We start from the raw sequence: 18,514 nt of genomic DNA on the forward strand, positions 1-18,514 counted from the left end.
GGCCACTTAGCAAGCGAGCGTGTATGTGTGTGTGCCTGGTTCACTTTGCTGTGCACCTGGAGCAAACCCAACATTGCACACCAACTACATTCCAGTGAAAAAACCATTTTTAAAAATGGCCACACCAAGTGACCCACCACACGCCCTATGGCAGGGAGATGCCTCCAGCGGGTATATGTTTTACTGATGTCTCTGAGCGGGGACCTGGGCTGTAGAAAAGGACCACCCAGCATGGCACCCATCAGGGCTGTTCTGAACTGACCTCTCTGCCCTTGGGCAACTCAGGCATTCGTTTGTCTGTCCTTCCAAGACTCCTGTGATCTACCCAGGAGTTCTCCTCTAGATTGAATATTTGCTGGAAAATCTTTTCCACATTGCAATGAAATCTGTGTAAATGCATCATAAATGTAGATTGGAATTGCAAGACTGCAAACCTTTTATCTCAAATCCAGACTGACTTACATAATTTAATATTTAAGTCCCCAAAACACCTCCTGCCAGCCATGGTGGTGGTGTTTAGTCACTAAATCATGTTCGACTCTTTGCAACCCCATGAACTGTAACCCACCAGGCTCCCTTGTCCATGGGATTCTCCAGGCAAGGATGCTGGAGTGCGGTGCCATGCCCTCCTCCAGAGGATCTTCCTGACCCAGGGACCGAACCCAGGTCTCCTGCATCTCCTGCATTGGCAGGCGGGTCCTTTACCACTAGAGCCACCAGGGAAGCCCCACATATACTTATATCTACTCTTTTTTAGATTCTCTCCCCATATAGGTCATTATAGAGTATTCAGTTTTGCTCTGGAGCAAGAGTGTTATCTGTGACCGTGGGCAGCGAGGTGCAGGCGGAAAGAGGGAGGCTTTGAACTTGGGCTGAATTGACTGGTGTGAACATCAGCTGCATCACTTAATGGCTGGATGTACAATGAAGATACTTTCTAGACTTATGAGATGTTTTGAGAACTACAGACAACGTTTATGAAATGTGGGTCACATTGAAGGCTCAAATGAAGTGGTAGCTGTTATTACAAAGTCATCATGGGTGAAGGTAGTACTAATTTCTTGAGCTGAATAGATTTTTGAGGGACCTTTCTCTCTTAAAAAGTTGTTTCAATCTAAAGATAATGATGACTGAGGTAAATTATGTACAAGTTTTTCAAGTTGTAGTTTATTAAGTGGCAGCTTACATCAGCAACCAGCCTTTAGGTTTAGACCTAGCCAAACAGAAGCTTCGTGTGTGGTGGATCTTTTCTAGATTAGATATAAAGTACTTCCTGTTAATGTTTGGGGAACATATCCTATTTGTATCTGGAGCCAAATTTCACTGTGATAAGTTACTCTTGATGTTTGAGTATAATCTTAGCCCTTGTGTTAAACACAAACTTGCAACGCCTAAAAATGAATTGCCATGTTTAGTAATATATTTAGAGCATATTTTAAAATTATATATAACTTTAAAAAGTTATATATGTATATACACTCCTACATATAAAATAGACAACCAACAAGGACCCAATGGGGAAATATAATGAATATTTTGTAGTTCAGTTCAGTCACTCAGTCATGTCCGACTCTTTGCGACACCATGGACTGCAGCACACCAGGCTGCCCTGTCCACCACCAACTCCCTGAGCTTGCTCAAGCTCATGTCCATTGAGTCAGTGAGGCCATCCAACCATCTCATCCTCTGTTGTCCCCTTCTCCAGCCTTCAATCTTTCCCAGCATCAGGGTCTTTCTCAGTGAGTCAGTTCTTTGCATCAGGTGGCCAAAGTATTGGAGTCTCAGCTTCAGCATCCAATGAATATTCAGGATTGATTTCCTTTAGGATGGACTGGCTGGATCTCCTTGCAGTCCAAGGGACTCTCAAGAGTCTTCTTTAACACCACAGTTTGAAAGCACAAATTCTTCGGCGCTCAGCTTTCTTTATAGTCCAACTCTCACATCCCTACATGACCATAGGAAAAACCATAGCCTTGACTAGACAAATCTTTGTTGGCAAAGTAATGTCTCTGCTTTTTAATATGCTGTCTAGATTGGTCATAACTTTTCTTCCAAGGAGCAATTGTCTTTTAATTTCATGGCTGCAGTCACCATCTGCAGTGATTTTGGAGCCCCCCAAGATAAAGTCTGTCACTATTTTCATTGTTTCCCAATCTATTTGCCGTGAAGTGATGGGACTGGATGCCATAATCTTAGTTTTCTGAATATTGAATTTTAAGCCTACTTTTTCACTCTCCTGTTTCACTTTCATCAAGAGGCTCTTTAGTTCTTCTTCACTTTCTGCCATAAGGGGGTTGTCATCTGCGTATCTGAGGTATTGATATTTCTCCCAGCAATCTTGATTCTAGCTTGTGCTTCATCCAGCTTGGCATTTCGCATGATCTACTCTGCATATAAGTTAAATAAGCAGGGTGACAATATACAGCCTTGATGAACTCCTTTCCCAATTTGGAACCAGTCTGTGTTCATATCCAGGTCTAACTGTTGCTTCCTGACCTGCATACAGGCTTGTAGTAGTAGTAGGTTTGTAGTAACCTCTAAGAAAAAAGAACCTGAAAAATAATTCACTTACATAGCTGAATCACTGTGCTATCCGCCCAAAAGCAATACAGCGTTGCAAACAACTACATGTCAATTTAACAAATCAAGAGAATTAAAATAAAATATGTAATATGTATATGTATGCACATAAAGTGTTAGTTGCTCAGTCGTCTCTGACTCTTTGTGACCCCAAGGCTGTAGCCCGCCAGGCTTTTCTGTCCATGAGACTTGCCAGGGAAGAATAATGGAGTGGGTTGCCATTTCCTTCTCCAGCAGATCTTCTCAACCCAGGGACTGAATCTGAGTCTCCTGCATCGGCAGTGGACTCTTTACCGCTGAGCCACCAGGGAAGCCTGTTCTGCAATAGAGTGTGGATTTCTCAAAGGCAGAAACTGTCTTGTTCAGTTTATCTTTTCATACTCAGTGACTAAGCCAGTGGGAGAATTTCATAAACGCTTGTTTATCAAAACATTAGATTATTGTCAGATTTAGCCAGTTTCTAATTGTAGAATTAAAAAAAAAAACCCTCAGAAGATGATTGCAATTTAATTAAGTTATTCAGTGTTCATGTTTTCCATAGTTTAGAGTTTTGTATAAAGACAGGTGGCTCAGAGGGTAAAAGTGTCCATCTGCAATGTGGAAGAGTCGGGTTTGATCCCTGGGTTAGGAAGATCCACTGGAGAAGGAAATGGCAACACACTCCAGTACTTTTGACTAGAAACTTTCATGGACGGTAGAGCCTGGTGGGCTACAGTCCTTGGGATCGCAAAGAGTTGCGCAGGACTGAGCCACTCTTGGGCTTCCCTTGTAGCTCAGCTGGTGACGAATCCGCCTGCAGTGTGGGAGACCTGGGTTCGACCCCTGGGTTGGGAAGATCCCCTGGAGAAGGGAAAGGGTACCCACTCCAGTATTCTGTCCTGCAGAATTCCATGGACGGTGTAAGTCCATGGGGTCTCAAAGAGTCGGACAGACTGAGCGACTTTCACTTCACTTTCACATGAAGCCAGAAGGATTCTCCCTATTACAGATGCTCACACAGAGTCATCAATATCCATTGCCACTCTCAGGGCACTCTTCTCTTACTACGCTTTCATCTCTGCCTTGGGAGGGGAGGTGGTGCGAAGCTATGCTGCCTTCTGGGGAGGCTTAGAACTAGCCTACAGGGTTGATGCTGTTCAGTCAGTCAGTCCTGTCCAACTCTTTGCGACCCCATGGACTGCAGCATGCCAGGCTTTCCTGTCCTTCTCTATCTCCCGGAGCTTACTCAAACTCATGTCCATTGAGTCAGGGTTGGCATCCAACCATCTCATTCTCTGTTGTCCCCTTCTCTTCCTGCCCTCAATCTTTCCCAGCATGACAGTCTTTTCTAATGAGTCAGTTCTTCGAATCAGGTGGCCATAGTACTGGAGCTTGAGCTTCAGCATCAGTCCTGCCAATGAATATTCAGGACTGATTTCCTTTAGAATTGACTCTTTCAATCTCCTAACAGTCCAAGGGACTCTCAAGAGTCTTTTTCAGTGCAGTTTGAAAGCATCAACTCTTTGGCACTCAGCCTTCTTTATGGTCCGACTCTCACATCTGTACATGACTACTGCAAAAACCAGAGCTGTGACTAGATGGTCCTTTGTTGGCAAAGTAATGTCTCTGCTTTTTAATATGCTCTCTAGGTTTGTCACAGTTTTTCTTGCTATCACAGCTAACTCGGTTAATGCTCAGGGAAAGAGGACAAGATGGTAGTTGGAGCCACATTAGGGAACTTATGCAAAGTTCACAAAATTGAGTGCAGATTCCATGTTCTTTTCTTTTTAAATATTTCTTTCTTTATTTGGCTGCATTGTGTCTTGGTGGTGTCAGGTGAGATCTTTCACTGAAGCACATGGGCTCCCCACTTGTGGCCTGTGGGCTCCGCAGTTGCACAAGGGCTCAGTTGCTCCGTGGCACGGGGGATCTTGGTCCACAGCATTGCGAGGCAGGTTCTTAGCCACTGGGCCACCAGGGAAATCCAGATTCCTTGTTCTTTACGCACAAATGGGCAGAGAGAGTTTGGTGGTGGTGGTGGGGTGGGGCTGGGGTGGGGCTGCTCTGCAGCTCACAGAGTAAAGACAATTCCAGAATGAGAAATGAGGGCCCAAAGCAGTACATTCAGTGAGAACAGGCCCAGGCAGGGGGAGGGCTCAGCCTCATCTTTTCCCCGCCAGTGTTTCATTGTGTACAGATTCCCTCACCTCTGCCGGCCTGGTTTTTTTTTTTTTTTGAATCTGGGGAAGAAGGGAGTGGCCGGCATGAACAACTCTGCTCTTTTTAAAGCAGGTAAGACACTAATTGTTGAGGTCTGTGTGTTGTCATGCCAGAAAGCAACGCCCTTTCACTCTGGGCCACATCCACACCAGGGAACAAGGTGAAGCTGTGCAAACAGCTGGGAGCCAAGGGCTGGGCTGGGATCATTCAGTCGTTAATCCAAGTCCATTTTCCTCGTCAATATTGTCTGCATCAAATCTTCTTTTCATAGCAGGGAATAAATAGCCACAATGGCCATGGCCTTCCCCTCCCTTGATACCAAACTTTTTTTTTGGCCAGGCCATGTGGCATTTGGGATCTTAGTTCCCTGATCAGGGATTGAAACCACGCCCTCTGCGTTGTGAGTGCAGAGTCTTAACCACTGGACCTCCAGGGAAGTTCCCATTCCAAAGATTTTGATCAAATATCAACATTGGTTGTACAGCCAAGGCTTTAAAAAACATAAGGCTATTTTTTATCCAAAATTTTATGATTTAACAAAAGCCTGTGAATCCCCTCAACTCAGATATTTTAAAATTTATTTGATTTCTCTACTTTTTTAGTCGACTTGTCACTACATGAGCTGTGCTTATAGGCAGAATGTGTTGGAGGTGAAGATATTTTTCAACACACCAAGTTTAGCTTTCTGAGGTGTGAGGCATTACTGAATTTCCAGACGCACCAGGAACATATGTTTCTTGGAAAGTACCTTACCGGAACCCAGTATTAATAGCACAAAATGAGAAATACGTTATGGACAAATTTGGCAGAAAAAAAAAATGTGACATTAAAAATGGACCAAGGCCAGACCAAGAGGAGGAAGCGCGTGTGCGGTGGGCATGTGCGTGCCAGCCCGACACTGAGGGGCGACGCAGCAGAAATAGCAAATATAGTAGAGGGAGCACTTAATCTGGATAAATCCGTGGAAGTTTTTAAAAAACCGATTAATTTACTTTTGCTGTGCTGGGTCTTCGTTGCTGCATGCAGGCAGTCTCTGGTTGCCGTGCATGGAGGCGGCTTCCTGTGTGGGGCACAGGCTCAAGGGGCAGAGGCGCAGTCATTGCCTCTCAGGCCCAGTTTCTCGAGGCATGGTGGATCTTCCCGGACCAGGGACCGAACCCGTGTCCCTGGCACTGATAACAGAATTCTTAACCACTGGACCACCAGAGAAGTCCACAAGTGGGATTTAATTCCTCAGTTTCTTCATCTCTAAAAAGGGAGTGATAGTATCTAACTTCGGAGAAGGCAATGGCACCCACTCCAGTACTCCTGCCTGGAAAATCCCATGGACGGAGAAGCCTGGTGGGCTGCAGTCCATGGGGTCGCTAAGAGTCGGACACGACTGAGCGCCTTCACTTTCACTTTTCACTTTCATGCACTGGAGAAGGAAATGGCAACCCACCCCAGTGTTCTTGCCTGGAGAATCCCAGGGATGGGGCAGCCTGGTGGGCTGCCATCTATGGGGTTGCACAGAGTCGGACACGACTAAAGTGACTTAGCAGCAGCAGCAGTAGTATCTAACTTGCAGAGTAGGATTAAAGCTAATATATATAAAACATACATCTGGCACAGTTTTAAAAAGTTGCCTAATGCTATCTTTTTGAATTAGGGTTTATAGACTAAAAAGGTCCATACTTGCCTGGGGGCCCACTGGTTGGGCTTCAGCACTTCCAGGGCAGGGGCTCGGGTTCCATCTCTAGTTGGGGAACTCCCAAATGCCGCATGGTGTGGTCAACGAAATAAAAATGCAAAAAAAATTTTAACAAAGGTCTAAACTGGGAAGATGCTAAAGATGCAGTAACTATTGCCTAACACTTACTGTGGGCCTCAAGTCTAGTGGTAAAAACACAAATAAGAGGGCTTACGTTTCCATCCTGGAACACCACAATAGTCACAGGCAAAAAGACAGAAGAAAGGACAGCTCATCTGAGAGGGATGGGTCCAAGCTGAAGGCTTCGTAAGAGTCTCTTGAGTCTTCTGGAGTAGACTTTTGGTGGGCAAGGTTTAGAACCACTAATGAATTCTAAACCTCCAAGATCTTTCAAGGCTTATTATCTTGAATAATGCCAATGACTGACTTCAGAGCCCCATGTCCTGTAGGCTGCATGTGGAATGAGTCAGGAGGTGAGAATTTTCCAGTGGACACAGCCCCGGATGACCAGCTGGACGTTTCCGATGTTGTAGAACACAGAGGGGAGGAAACTGAGGAAACACTTGGGAGAAGGAGGTGGAATGACCTTGGTGGTCAACTTGACCTTGGGAAATGGTAGCCTTTGACTTTATTTACCTAATTAAAGGCAGTTCTACAACAAAGTAAGTAGAATTCCTCTAAAGATATGTTTAAACTCTAATCCCCAGTACCTGTGAATGAGACCTTATACGAAGTAGGGGGTTTGCAGATGTAAACAAGTTAAGGTGAGTTCCTGCCGGATTAGGGTGAGCCTTAAACCAAAGGCGAGTGTCCAGATGCGACACACACGGAAGACACGGGGAGGAGCGCGATGCGAAGCTGGGGGCCGAGGTTAGAGTGATGTCTCTACAAGCCGAGGACTGCTGCCAGTGGGGCTGGGAGAGAGGCATGGGACGGATCTTCCCTCAGAGTCTCTGAAAAACTCCTTGGTTTTGGACTTCTGGCCTCCAGAACCCTGGGAAAGTCCATTTTTTGTTATTTGAGTCACCCGGTTTGCAGCTATTTGTTACGGCAGGCCCAGGAAACTGATCACACCACTTAATGAATACAGATCTCTATCTGAGTCAGTATCAATATCCACATCTCCATGTATATACCATGAGGATAATGACCTTAGTTTTCCAGTTTTTAATGACACGGTGACTAATGGTGTATGGTTGTATCTTGGGTGTTTAAAACGACAGCTGTTTACCTACTGTGCCCTGAGGATCGTTTCTCTCTCTCTTTTGTTTTGTTTTCTTGTTGGTTTCAGAGTGTCATCAGATTCACAATGGACTCTCTCATCGCAGCAAATACCAAGTTTTGCTTTGATCTGTTCCAAAAGATCAGCACAGATGACTGTCGGAAGAACATCTTCTTCTGCCCGCTGAGCCTCTCGGCCGCGCTCGGCATGGTCCGCCTGGGGGCCAGGAGCGGCAGCGCGCGCCAGATCGACCAGGTGCGGACCGCGCTCCGCGTCCGGGCGCAGAGTCGGCCCCGATCCCTTGGCAAGCCTGACTGTTCCCTGCGCCCCCGGGGTTGCTGGGAACTGCATTTTCATTTATGGGGCACGCCCTGCTTTCTCTTCAATCCAACCGTACTTCCAGGCTCAGGGGCGCCCCTGGCTCCCTGAGGACGCCTGCTGCGTCTCACCTGACAGCTGCTCTCCTGTCTCTGTCTGTCTGCGTGCGTGCTCAGCCACCTCAGTCGTGCCTGACTCTTTGCAACCTCATTAACTGGAGCCTGCCTGGATTTCCCAGGCAAGAATACTGGAGTGGGTTGCATTCCCTTCTCCAGGGGATCTTCCCGACCCAGGGATCCAACCTGCATCTTTTATGTCTCCTGCATTGTAGGCAGATCTTTCCCTACTGAGTCACCAGGGAAGCCCTTGTCTGTCTACATGTCTGGTGCTTTTTCTCTATATAATTATTGATACCAATATTGCCAGTATTTTTTAATATGTGCTTGTGTTTTCTCTCTCACTCATTCCATTAAATAAAAATGTATTAAGCACCAGTTATGTATCCAGTGGTGAAAGATTCTGGTGTCCTCCTTGACTTTCTCTCTCACTTCACATCCAGTTTGTCAGGAAGGACTGCTGGCTTTTCTTTTGAAATACATCCACGACTCTGGCCCTCCCCACCACCTCCCTGATGCCTGGATCCAGATTCCTCACGAGTGGCCTTGCTTCCACTGTCAGGGTTCTCAGCCCTGGTGCCAGAAAGATTCTTTAAAACCAAAGTCAGATCTTGTTTCCTGTTGGCTCAAAACCTGGACTTCCATTTCCCTAACGACAGAAGCCTGAGTTCTTGCAATGGCCTATGAGGGTTTAGGGGTCTGGGTTCTGGGTAACCTGGCGACTCCCTCCCTCGCCTCCCCTCTCTCTGGCCACACCGACCCCCCACCCCTTCCTTGGGAAATCCACACCCACTCCTGCTTTAGGGTCTTTGCTCCATCCTATGCCCCTAGGTGACTGATCTAGAACTTAATCTCTACTTTAGGACTGTGATCAGATTTCACCTTCTCAAACAGATTGACTTTGATTTCTCTATTTAAGGCTACATGTGTTTGTGTGTGTGTGTGTATGTGCGAGTGTGTGTTAGTTGCTCAGTCCTGTCCTACTCTTTGCGACCCCATGGACTATAGCCCTCCAGTCTCCTCTATCCATGGGACCCTCCAGGCAAGAGAATACTGGAGTGGGTAGCTGTTCCCTCCTCCAGAGGATCTTTCTGACTCAGGGATTGAACCTGGGTCTCCCATACTGCAGGCAGATTCTTTACCATCTGAGCCACCAGGGAAGCCCCTTAAGGCTGCATACTGACCCCCAACACTGTGAGATTCCCTCTTGTCCCAGCTGCTTTCCCCACATGCATTTTCCATCTTCTGACATACCGCCTAGAGTAATTAATTACTATTTCATCCCTCTCCCACTAGAATGTAACCTCTCAGCGGGCAGGACTCTGTCCTAGAGCAGCAACCCAATACAAATGTGTAGAACGAATGAATGCCCTCCAGTAAACCACAGGCTCCTGAGGCTGGCCTTACAATTGCCTGATCTAGTCCAGAGTGCAGAGGCTAAGTGTGAGCACAGCTGTGTCCCTAAAACGGAAGAGTGAATTATTGGATTGAGGCAGCAGGTGTGTGGGGTCATTCTACTTTATTCATGTGCTTTATTTGGTGTGTTACTCCGTCCCAGGTGGCGCAGTGGTAAAGAATCTGATTGCCAATGCAGGGGATGCAGGAGATGCAGGTTCAATCTTCTCCAGAAGATCCCCTGGAGAAGGGAATGGCAACCCATTCCAGTGTTCTTGCCTGTAAAATCCCATAGGCAGAGAGGCCTGGCAGGCTACAATCCATGGGATTACAGAGTCGGACACGACTTAGCGTGTCCATGCCCACACACACACCCCCCCCCTTATTCCCTTAGCCACACTCGGCTAGATTGCAATCGGCATCCTCCAGGCCAGGTTTCGGATGCTCCTTCTCCAGGCTCTTGAGTGTCACAGCAGACCTACCCTGACGATGCCAGATGCCCCCCTTGTCTCCCATCTTTCTGCAAAGCTCTGGATAACTTATCTTCTGCTGTACTGATTTGAAGCTCTAGGTCAGCACAGTCTAACACAAATATAATCTAAGCCACATATGTAATTAAAAACTTTTTAGTAGCCATGCTAAGAAAGTATAAAAATAGATGAGACTAATTTTAATAATATATATTATTTAACCCAATACCTTGAAAATATTATCATAGCAACATGCAATCAGTTAAAACATTTAAATAAAAAATTTTATGTTCTTTTTTTTTCATATTAAGTCTTCAAAATCTGATGTGTATTTTATACTTCTAGTCAATTCAGGCCATCTCATAGCCAAGTGTGACTTGCAGATGCCTTGATAATCTTTTAGCTTGGCTACATTCTTTCTTAAATGCAGGGGCATAGCATTCTGTTTACTTCCCATCCTTCCACTTCACAGCCTGAGTCAAAAGAAACATGTACCTTTCTTTTTTTAAAATTTATTTTTAATTAGAGGATAATCGCTTTACAACATTGTGCTGGTTTCTGCCAAATGTCAACATGAATCAGCCACAGGTATACACTGTCCCCTCCCTCTTGAACCTCCCTGCCACCTCCCCCCCATCCCCCCCTCTCGGCTGTCACAGAGCCCCAGGCTGAGCTCCCTGCGTCAGACAGCAAATTCTCACCGGCTGTCTAATTTACACGAGGGATGTACCTGCCTCCATGCTGCTCTCTTAGTTTGTCCCACCCTGTCCTTCCCCAGCTGCCACCTTTCTTTAAACCGTTATTTAAACTGTTAATGATTATTTTAACTCTGTAATCCTTATCATTGCCACGTTATAAAAATGTTTCTGAAGCTGTTCAGACTTCCTGCTGTTTGTGTGGTCTGAAAGACCCCATCTCTACTCTCGCGCAGGTACTGCACTTCAACGAATTTTCCCAGAATAAAGGGAACGAGCCGGATCCCTGTCTGAAAAAAGCAGAGCAAGAAGTGCCTGCTGACAGCAACCTGGAAGGGCAGAAGGAAGTGACGGGGTCCCTGACCCTGCAGGTGGGCCACCATGAACTCTGCCCCTCCGTCCAAAGTGCTCCTCCGGCCTGTCCTGTGTGAGACCACAGTCTTTTCTCCTCCTGAGATCCTGGCAGACCTCAGCAGCCACAGCCGCAGCAATAATCCCAAATGACCCAATTCCTTTCTGATTATGCGTCTTATGTGTCCTTGGCTGTAAAGAGTAGGATCTAGAGTCTTCTGCTTAGGATCAAGAAGCTCAGACCATAGTCCCAGCACTCACCTAGATTTACAGGCCACGGTTCCCCAGGGTGGAGCTAGGCTGAGGAGGATGGGGTGGGGGAAGCAGCTCCCCACGACTCTCTCTCCACTTCTGCTGTTTCCTGCTGGAGTCTGTACTGACACTGAAGGTTTGTATGGGTTGTCTTATACCAGGAACTGTAAAGATATTCTCCAGTTTGTATATCCTCCTACGTTAGGAAGTTTAAGACTCTTTCTTGACTCTTTTTGAAAACAGAGGAAAACAAGGCACACTCATCCAAAATGCAGTGTGCTTTGTGGGGTCCCCGTTTTCGTATTTCCCGCCTGATCTTGATCCAACGTGGGAGCCAGGACAGGGACCACGCCCACCCTCCGTCCCTCGCTTCTTCTCCGCTTGCTCCCCCACCTGGTAACAAAGTGAAATGACAGCTTGCTTTATGAGGCTTTAACGCGTTTTAGTTAAGATCACGTTTTATTTCTTCCTTTGTTTAGACCGAGTCTTCAAAGGATGAGAGTGGACTGCTCAGCTGCTATTTCGGGCAGCTTCTCTCCAAATTAGCCAGGATCAAAGTCGATTACACCCTGAGTATTGCCAACAGGCTTTATGGGGAGCGAGAATTCCCAATCTGCCCGGTGAGTTAGGCGTGGCTGCTGATTAAAACCACCCTTTGACTTATATTTCAAAACCATCAGGGAGCTGGATTTCTCCCCTGCTGTCTAGAGCCCAAACCTCTGGCAGGAGGAGGTGGCGCTGGGATGTCCAGGACCCGTCTCTCTCTCCCCCACACCTTCTGTCGCCCTCCTCCCAGTTTTCCACTTGCACACTTCAGGAGGCCCCCTGACGGATGGGAGTGGGCGGGGAGCGGAGGGCCACGTGACGAACAGCCTCTGCAGGCCTGGAGCTCGTGTGGGTTTGGTAAGAATGCTCTCTCCTGTGACCTTGACGGTCTTTCCCACTCACGGTGCCCGGTAGAGGCACTGGTAGCTCCTCTCCCAGCTGGTCCCTCCCTCGCAGCTCAAAGCGCTTCTCTAAAACTCCCTTTTATGCCACGATCAGGCCACATGCCTATGAAATTGTACTCATTTTAAGATGCGGTGCAGTGTGGCCGAAGGAGACTGACTGGAGCCAAAAGGCGCAAGTCCTGTCTCTGTGGCTAAAGGCTTTGGAACCATCCGGGCTTCAGTTTCCTCTCTCGCCACTAGAGAGAGCGAGTGAGCCGCAGCGAGCGTGAGTGGGCGTGACCAATGCACAGGCGGGCCACGAGCGTCAGGGGCGTGTTTCAGGGGCGGGGTCGCGTTCTTGGACCAAAATTAGTATGTTCTCTTATAATGGAAATGAGATTTTATATGTTTTTTTTTTTTTAAACTAGCTTTATTGAAATATAAATTCATATAAAACACAACTCACTTATTAAAAATGCTCACAGCAGTGATTTCGGTATATTACATTACAAAATTCTTTAAAATTGTGGTAAAATATCTATAGCATAAAAACTGCCATTTTAACCTTTTCTAAGTATGCAGTTCGGTGGCATTAGTTGTATTCACGGTGTTGTGTAATGATTACCCTATTTCCAAAACGTTTTCATCACTGTGAATAGAAACTCTGTACAGTACCATTACTCAGTGTTCTAATTCTTAAAAACTTAAAGCATTTTACAGCAAAGGCTCTAAAGTTACTTGCTATTTGTCCTGTGCTGTGCTTAGTCGCTCAGTTGTGTCTGACACTTTGCGACCCCACGGACTGTAGCCCACCAGCCTCCTCTGTCCACGGGGATTCTCCAGGCAAGAATGCTGGAGTGGGTTGCCATGACCTCCTCCATTCCAACTCAGGAATCGAACTGGGGTCTCCTGCACTGCAGGCAAATTCTTTACCAGCTGAGCTGTGAGTCTCCACAAACGGGATGTCCAGGTCTGGTGGGAAAGCTAGTGTGCTTTTAACCGTGGACTGCTCCCTAATAAGCATTCTATACCCTCAATTAACACTACAGGAAATGAAATGTCTCTGTGTAATTAAGTCTGGGGGTAGATAGAGACCCCACGCACCCAGTATAAATGACTAGGCACTTCTTTCTCATTAGGCTTCTCACGACTGCTTCACTCCTAAACTATTAGCATAATTGTATGGTTTTATGTCACTGTTTCCATTTATCTCAATTTATCAGGAATACTTAGATGGTGTGATTCAATTTTACCACACGACGGTCGAAAGTGTTGATTTTCGGAAAGACAGTGAAAAATCCAGGCAAGAGATTAACTTCTGGGTTGAATCTCAATCCCAAGGTAAGAAAGACCCAACACATTGGAGGTGATGTTCTTTTCCATTTAAAAGAAAAAGTCAGCCCAGCTTTGCAGATCACCGGTCTGTCGGGATCCGAGGCTCACGTGTGTGGATTGGGTCCAAAGCTTGTTGTGCGGGTGTCAAACAGTTAAAGTGCTTGGATGCTGCGGGTACTTATTTCTGGCCCTTTGCTCCATCATAAAGGTGAGATGCCTTCCAGCCAAGTACAGTATCAGCAGGAGGTCAATTAGTTCCATGTTTCTCTAAGGGTCAGTAGAAAGATGGTGAATAGAACCTGTTTATTCAGAGGGAAATAGAAATAAGATCCTAATTCTTGCCAAATTTTACCTAGATTTACAGATATTTTCTGAGTGAAGGAATGGTGGTGATGTGTAGTGAAAATTTGAGTTCAACAAAAATGGAAGAATATTTTCAATCTGAAACTGCCCTGTCTGACTTTTTTGGGGGTTTAGTTTTCTTGGATTAGGCTTCCCTGGTGCCTCAGTTGGTTAAAGAATCCACCTGCAATGCAAGAGACCTGGGTTCGAACCCTGGGTCAGGAAGATCCCTGGAGAAAGAACTGGCTTTCTACTCCAGTATGTTTGCTTGGGAAATCTCATGGACAGAGGAGCCTGGCGGTCTGCAGTCCATGGGGTCACAAGAGTTGGACACGAGAGCAACTAAACCACCACCAATTTTCTTGGATTACTTCCTGGATGAGACATACTTTAGTCTTGGGAATACTAAACTGCATTTAAAAAATCTGTCTACTTGAATACTTTTGCTACAATTCATATTTGGGATGTTCTCTGGAAACTTTTTTTAGGTAAAATCAAGGAACTCTTCAGCAAGGACAGTATCAACAGTGAGACCGTGCTGGTGCTGGTGAATGCTGTCTACTTCAAGGCCAAATGGGAGAAATATTTTGACTGCGAAAACACAGTTGATGCCGTTTTCTCTCTAAGTGAGGTACCAGAGCACTGTTTTCTAGATATTCACTCAGAATTTCCACCGAATGATGGGCAGTATGTATACTCACATCTAAACTTAGGTCTCTGGGTTACGACTGGCGTTTACAAGAGCATTTGGTTATTAATGAAAATCAGTGCCTAAAGATTACGAAGCATTTTTGTGCTAGGTGCTGCACTGAGCATTTTTCCTTCATTATTTCATTTCTTCCCCAAAATGACATTATGGAAATAGGTGTTATTAATAGTCCTACTTAGGAGTCCAGGGGGAAGAAATGCGTAGGTTACTCAGCCAAACTCATGCGTTACGATTCACGTGTGTATTTGCCTCAAAAACCTGTGTCCTCACTTCAAAAGAGCAAATATATATTATCAGTATTATATATATTGTATTTTGTATATTGTATGTGACTTATGACTATATATGAGTATTATACATGCACAGAAAGAGACCCAGTAGGGAACATACATTTAGCTATCAGCATAGGTAATGCCAGGAGAGAGACATGGTGTGTACATTTGTTTATTTTTCTACATTTTCTAACTTTCTGCACAAGAACAGCTGTGCTGTTCTCTCCAGCATGGCACGTGCTCCTCTGTCCATTGGCGACCTGCCGCATACTGTGAGGCTGTCATGAGGCTTACGGTGCCCTTTCCTCTGGCAGAAGCCCAGGTGGCAGGAGTTGTTATTTAGTACCCAGAAGCTTAGCATTTAACTAAGTTTCCCACTGATGCTTCTGTGGGGCCATCCAGGCCAGTAGGGATAGAGCATCCCGGGAGGCCAGAGGCTGGGGTGGAGCAGGTAAGGACGAGGAAGCTGGCAGGGCTGGTTTCAGCTGGAGAGGCTGTGGGTAGACACCTGGATGGACATCCTACCAACAAGGGGTCTTAGGAGCTGAAGAACCTACCAAAACCATGGAAAGATGGGATGTTGGCAAAGTAGGGGCCACCTGGTCAGTGGGCAGAAGGCTTTGTTAGACTGGACCCCTGTGGTTCTGAACTTTCAGGGGAAGCCCCTTCTCACCTGGACTGACCGTGATTTCAGGGAAGTTGGGGATTGTGTGGGTTTGTGAGCTTCTTGTGGCCATGCTGTGACTTTCTACCTTGTCTGCCTCAGAGTGAAAAGAAGAATGTGAAGATGATGAACCAGAACGGGCTGTTCAGAATTGGCTTCGTGGACGAGCTGAAGGCGCAGATCTTGGAGCTTCCGTACACGAAGGGGAAGCTTGACATGGTCGTGCTGCTGCCGTCCGGCTCTGCGGACAACCTGAAGGCCCTGGAAGAGGTAAGTCTTCATTTGCACATCTCTGCAGCTGCAGTCCATGGAGGCGCAAAGAGTCTGACACAACTGAGCGACTCAGCAACAATGACGACAGCATATTTTGGGGCTCCCCTTTTGGCTCAGATGGTGGAGAATCCTCCTGCAATGCAGGAGACCCAGGTTCAATTTCTAGGTCGGGAAGATCCCCTGCAGAAGGGAATGGCACCCCACTCCAGTACTCTTGCCTGGAGAATCCCATGGATGGAGGAGCCTGGTGGGGTACAGTCCATTGGGTTGCAAGTAATCGGACACGACTGAGCGACTAACACACACACACACACACACACACCATATTTCATCATATCATCTTGAAGAAGGATGGTATCTGGGCTATCAGAGAATCAGAGAATACATACGAATCTGAATTCATGAGATATTTATTTCTCATTTGTCGAGAACTAAAGAACGAATGCCAAAAATATTGGATAGGACTTTTTTTGCTCATCTCGTGGTTCTCTGCAGTTATTTTTCCAGACCAAGGGATCTGGAAGCCGAGGAACTTGAGAATTGCAAAAATGAAGTAACTTTTCCTTTTTCCTGAATATCCTGACGTCTGGCCTCTTCTCACACTATTTTGCTGTAGCTCAGTTAGCGTTCCTTTAGCTTAATCCTCTTCCTCGGTCCTCGTGCTTGGACAGAAGTGGAGATGCTGATGTTGAAGCAGATTACTTGTGAAGTAGGAATTAATAATAAAGGTCCAGCTTGGTGGGGTGGGGGTGGGGAAGAGAGAAAGTGAGACAGAAATACAGGGATATGGGAGAACAGGGAGACAATGAGAACCATAACTCTTACTCCAAGTTTATCACGTGCCAGCGCTACGTGAGGGCTTCCCAGGGCACTCAGTGGTGAAGAACCCGCCTGCCGTGCAGGAGACACGGGAGACGCGGCTTCCATCCCTGGGTTGGGAAGATCCCCTGGAGAAGGAAATGACCCTCCACTCCACTGTTCTCACCTGGAAAATTCCATGAACAGAGGAGCCCAGTGGGCTGCAGTCCATGAGGCCACAGAGAGCCTGACATGACTGAGCGACTGAGCACAGCCGTACTGTGGGAAGTACTTTACATACATTAGTTTGCTTAATCCTTGCAAAACTCCAGTGGTATTACCTCTGTTTTATAAAGAGGAGGTTGAACTTCAGAATATTAAGGATTGGCCAAGCTCACCTGATGTAATCTAATGAGCTTTGCTGAGCATTGAACACTAACCTGTCAGACACCAAAGAACAGAGGAATCCAAATTTTCTGGTATCTTTTAAAGAGGAAAGAGATTTTCTTGGAGGACTTTTAAATGAAATCAGAGGATTCTGAGGCAGAGACCTTGAGGATTGTTACCAGCGGTGGAAATAGATTCAGGCCCCCCTTGGAAGTGTATAGGGCATCCTTTGCAAGCTCATCATCTGACCTTGAATGTGATTTTCTTCCTCTTGTAGCTTGAAAGGAATATCACCTACGAAAAACTCGTGTCCTGGAGCAGTTCGGAAAATATGTCAGAAAAAAGAGTAGCTGTCTCCTTCCCTCGGTTCACCCTGGAAGACAGCTACGATCTCAACCCTATTCTACAAGACATGGGCATCACAGATATCTTTGATGAAACAAAGGCTGACCTTTCTGGAATCTCTCCAAGGCCCAGTTTGTACCTGTCAAAAGTCGTCCATAAAACTTTTCTGGAGGTGGATGAAAATGGCACCCAGGCGGTCGCAGCCAGTGGGGTTGTCGGCATGGAAAAGTCCTCACCATCCTGGGAGACATTTAACGCTAACCGCCCTTTTCTCTTTTTCATCAGACACAACAAAACCCAAACCATTCTCTTCTATGGCAGGGTCTGCTCTCCTTGAAAGGGGAACACGGTCTGGTGCTTGGAGCTGGGAGAAAGCGATGATATGATTCACCCCTGGTATCACAGGGGCATTTGCGTTTCGCTAGCATCCAGAGCTGACTGAATTTCATCACGACTCCACGCTCGCCACCTCCGGCCGTTGGTCCGCACTTCTCCTGACCTTTCTCTCACCCTGTCGCAGATCTCATCTAAGTCCTTTAGTACTAAAAGGTCCTGCTCCCTCCCCGAACTTTCACCACCCTAAGCTTTCAAGCATATAAGTTTACCTGCTGTGACCTGAAGGTCAGCATCATTGAGGACGATATAGATTCTAAGTTGCAGACCTCCTTATAAAGGAATCCTGAAAATTCAAGTCATTAATCCGCTTCTAGGAACTGGCAGATGCAGGAAACACTTTTCCACGAGTCGCAAGAGAAAAGGTTTCCGTGGGATCTGTTTTGGAAACTCAGCCGTGCTCCTGCTGCGACCCTGTGCCCCGGGCGGGGCGCTCCTCCTCTTGCTGTCTGTCTTCTGCTGCCTGGAGGGTGTCCTGTGGGGCTGGGCTTGGTGGCGGCTCAAGGGAGTAAGACTCCCCCAGTGGCGAGCATTTTGCAGAGAGCAGGGTGGCATTTGTCTTGTGAATCTGACATGGACTCAGGAGAGTAGCCAGTGAATTAAAGAGAGACGTAGTCTCAGTTTTCCTTATAGAGCCATCACCATGAGGCACTTCCTCTGTCTCTTCTTCACACCTGTCCTCAGGGAATTCTCCTCTGAAGTTGCTCCTAAGGGCTTCCCTGGTGGCTTGGACGGTCAAGAACCCGCCTGCCAACGCAGGAGACCTGGGTTGGATCCCT

The 18,514-nt window shown here is 46.6% G+C and overlaps 1 protein-coding gene across 1 annotated transcript in view; it reads left to right on the plus strand.

Annotated features, from left to right (window-relative positions):
* Positions 1-18,514, plus strand: part of SERPINB12 (serpin family B member 12) — a 46,151-nt gene that overhangs the window by 5,606 nt on the left and 22,031 nt on the right. Inside the window, exons 3-9 of the mRNA XM_024984529.2 lie at positions 7,761-7,946; positions 10,922-11,056; positions 11,768-11,908; positions 13,441-13,558; positions 14,383-14,525; positions 15,642-15,809; positions 17,275-17,677. Of these exons, the coding sequence (XP_024840297.1) occupies positions 7,779-7,946; positions 10,922-11,056; positions 11,768-11,908; positions 13,441-13,558; positions 14,383-14,525; positions 15,642-15,809; positions 17,275-17,677 (1,276 nt within the window). The 5' untranslated portion in view covers positions 7,761-7,778. The remainder of the gene's footprint in view (positions 1-7,760; positions 7,947-10,921; positions 11,057-11,767; positions 11,909-13,440; positions 13,559-14,382; positions 14,526-15,641; positions 15,810-17,274; positions 17,678-18,514) is intronic.

The sequence above is a fragment of the Bos taurus genome, chromosome 24, assembly GCF_002263795.3.
Source record: "Bos taurus isolate L1 Dominette 01449 registration number 42190680 breed Hereford chromosome 24, ARS-UCD2.0, whole genome shotgun sequence".
Classification (NCBI taxonomy): Eukaryota; Metazoa; Chordata; class Mammalia; order Artiodactyla; family Bovidae; genus Bos; species Bos taurus.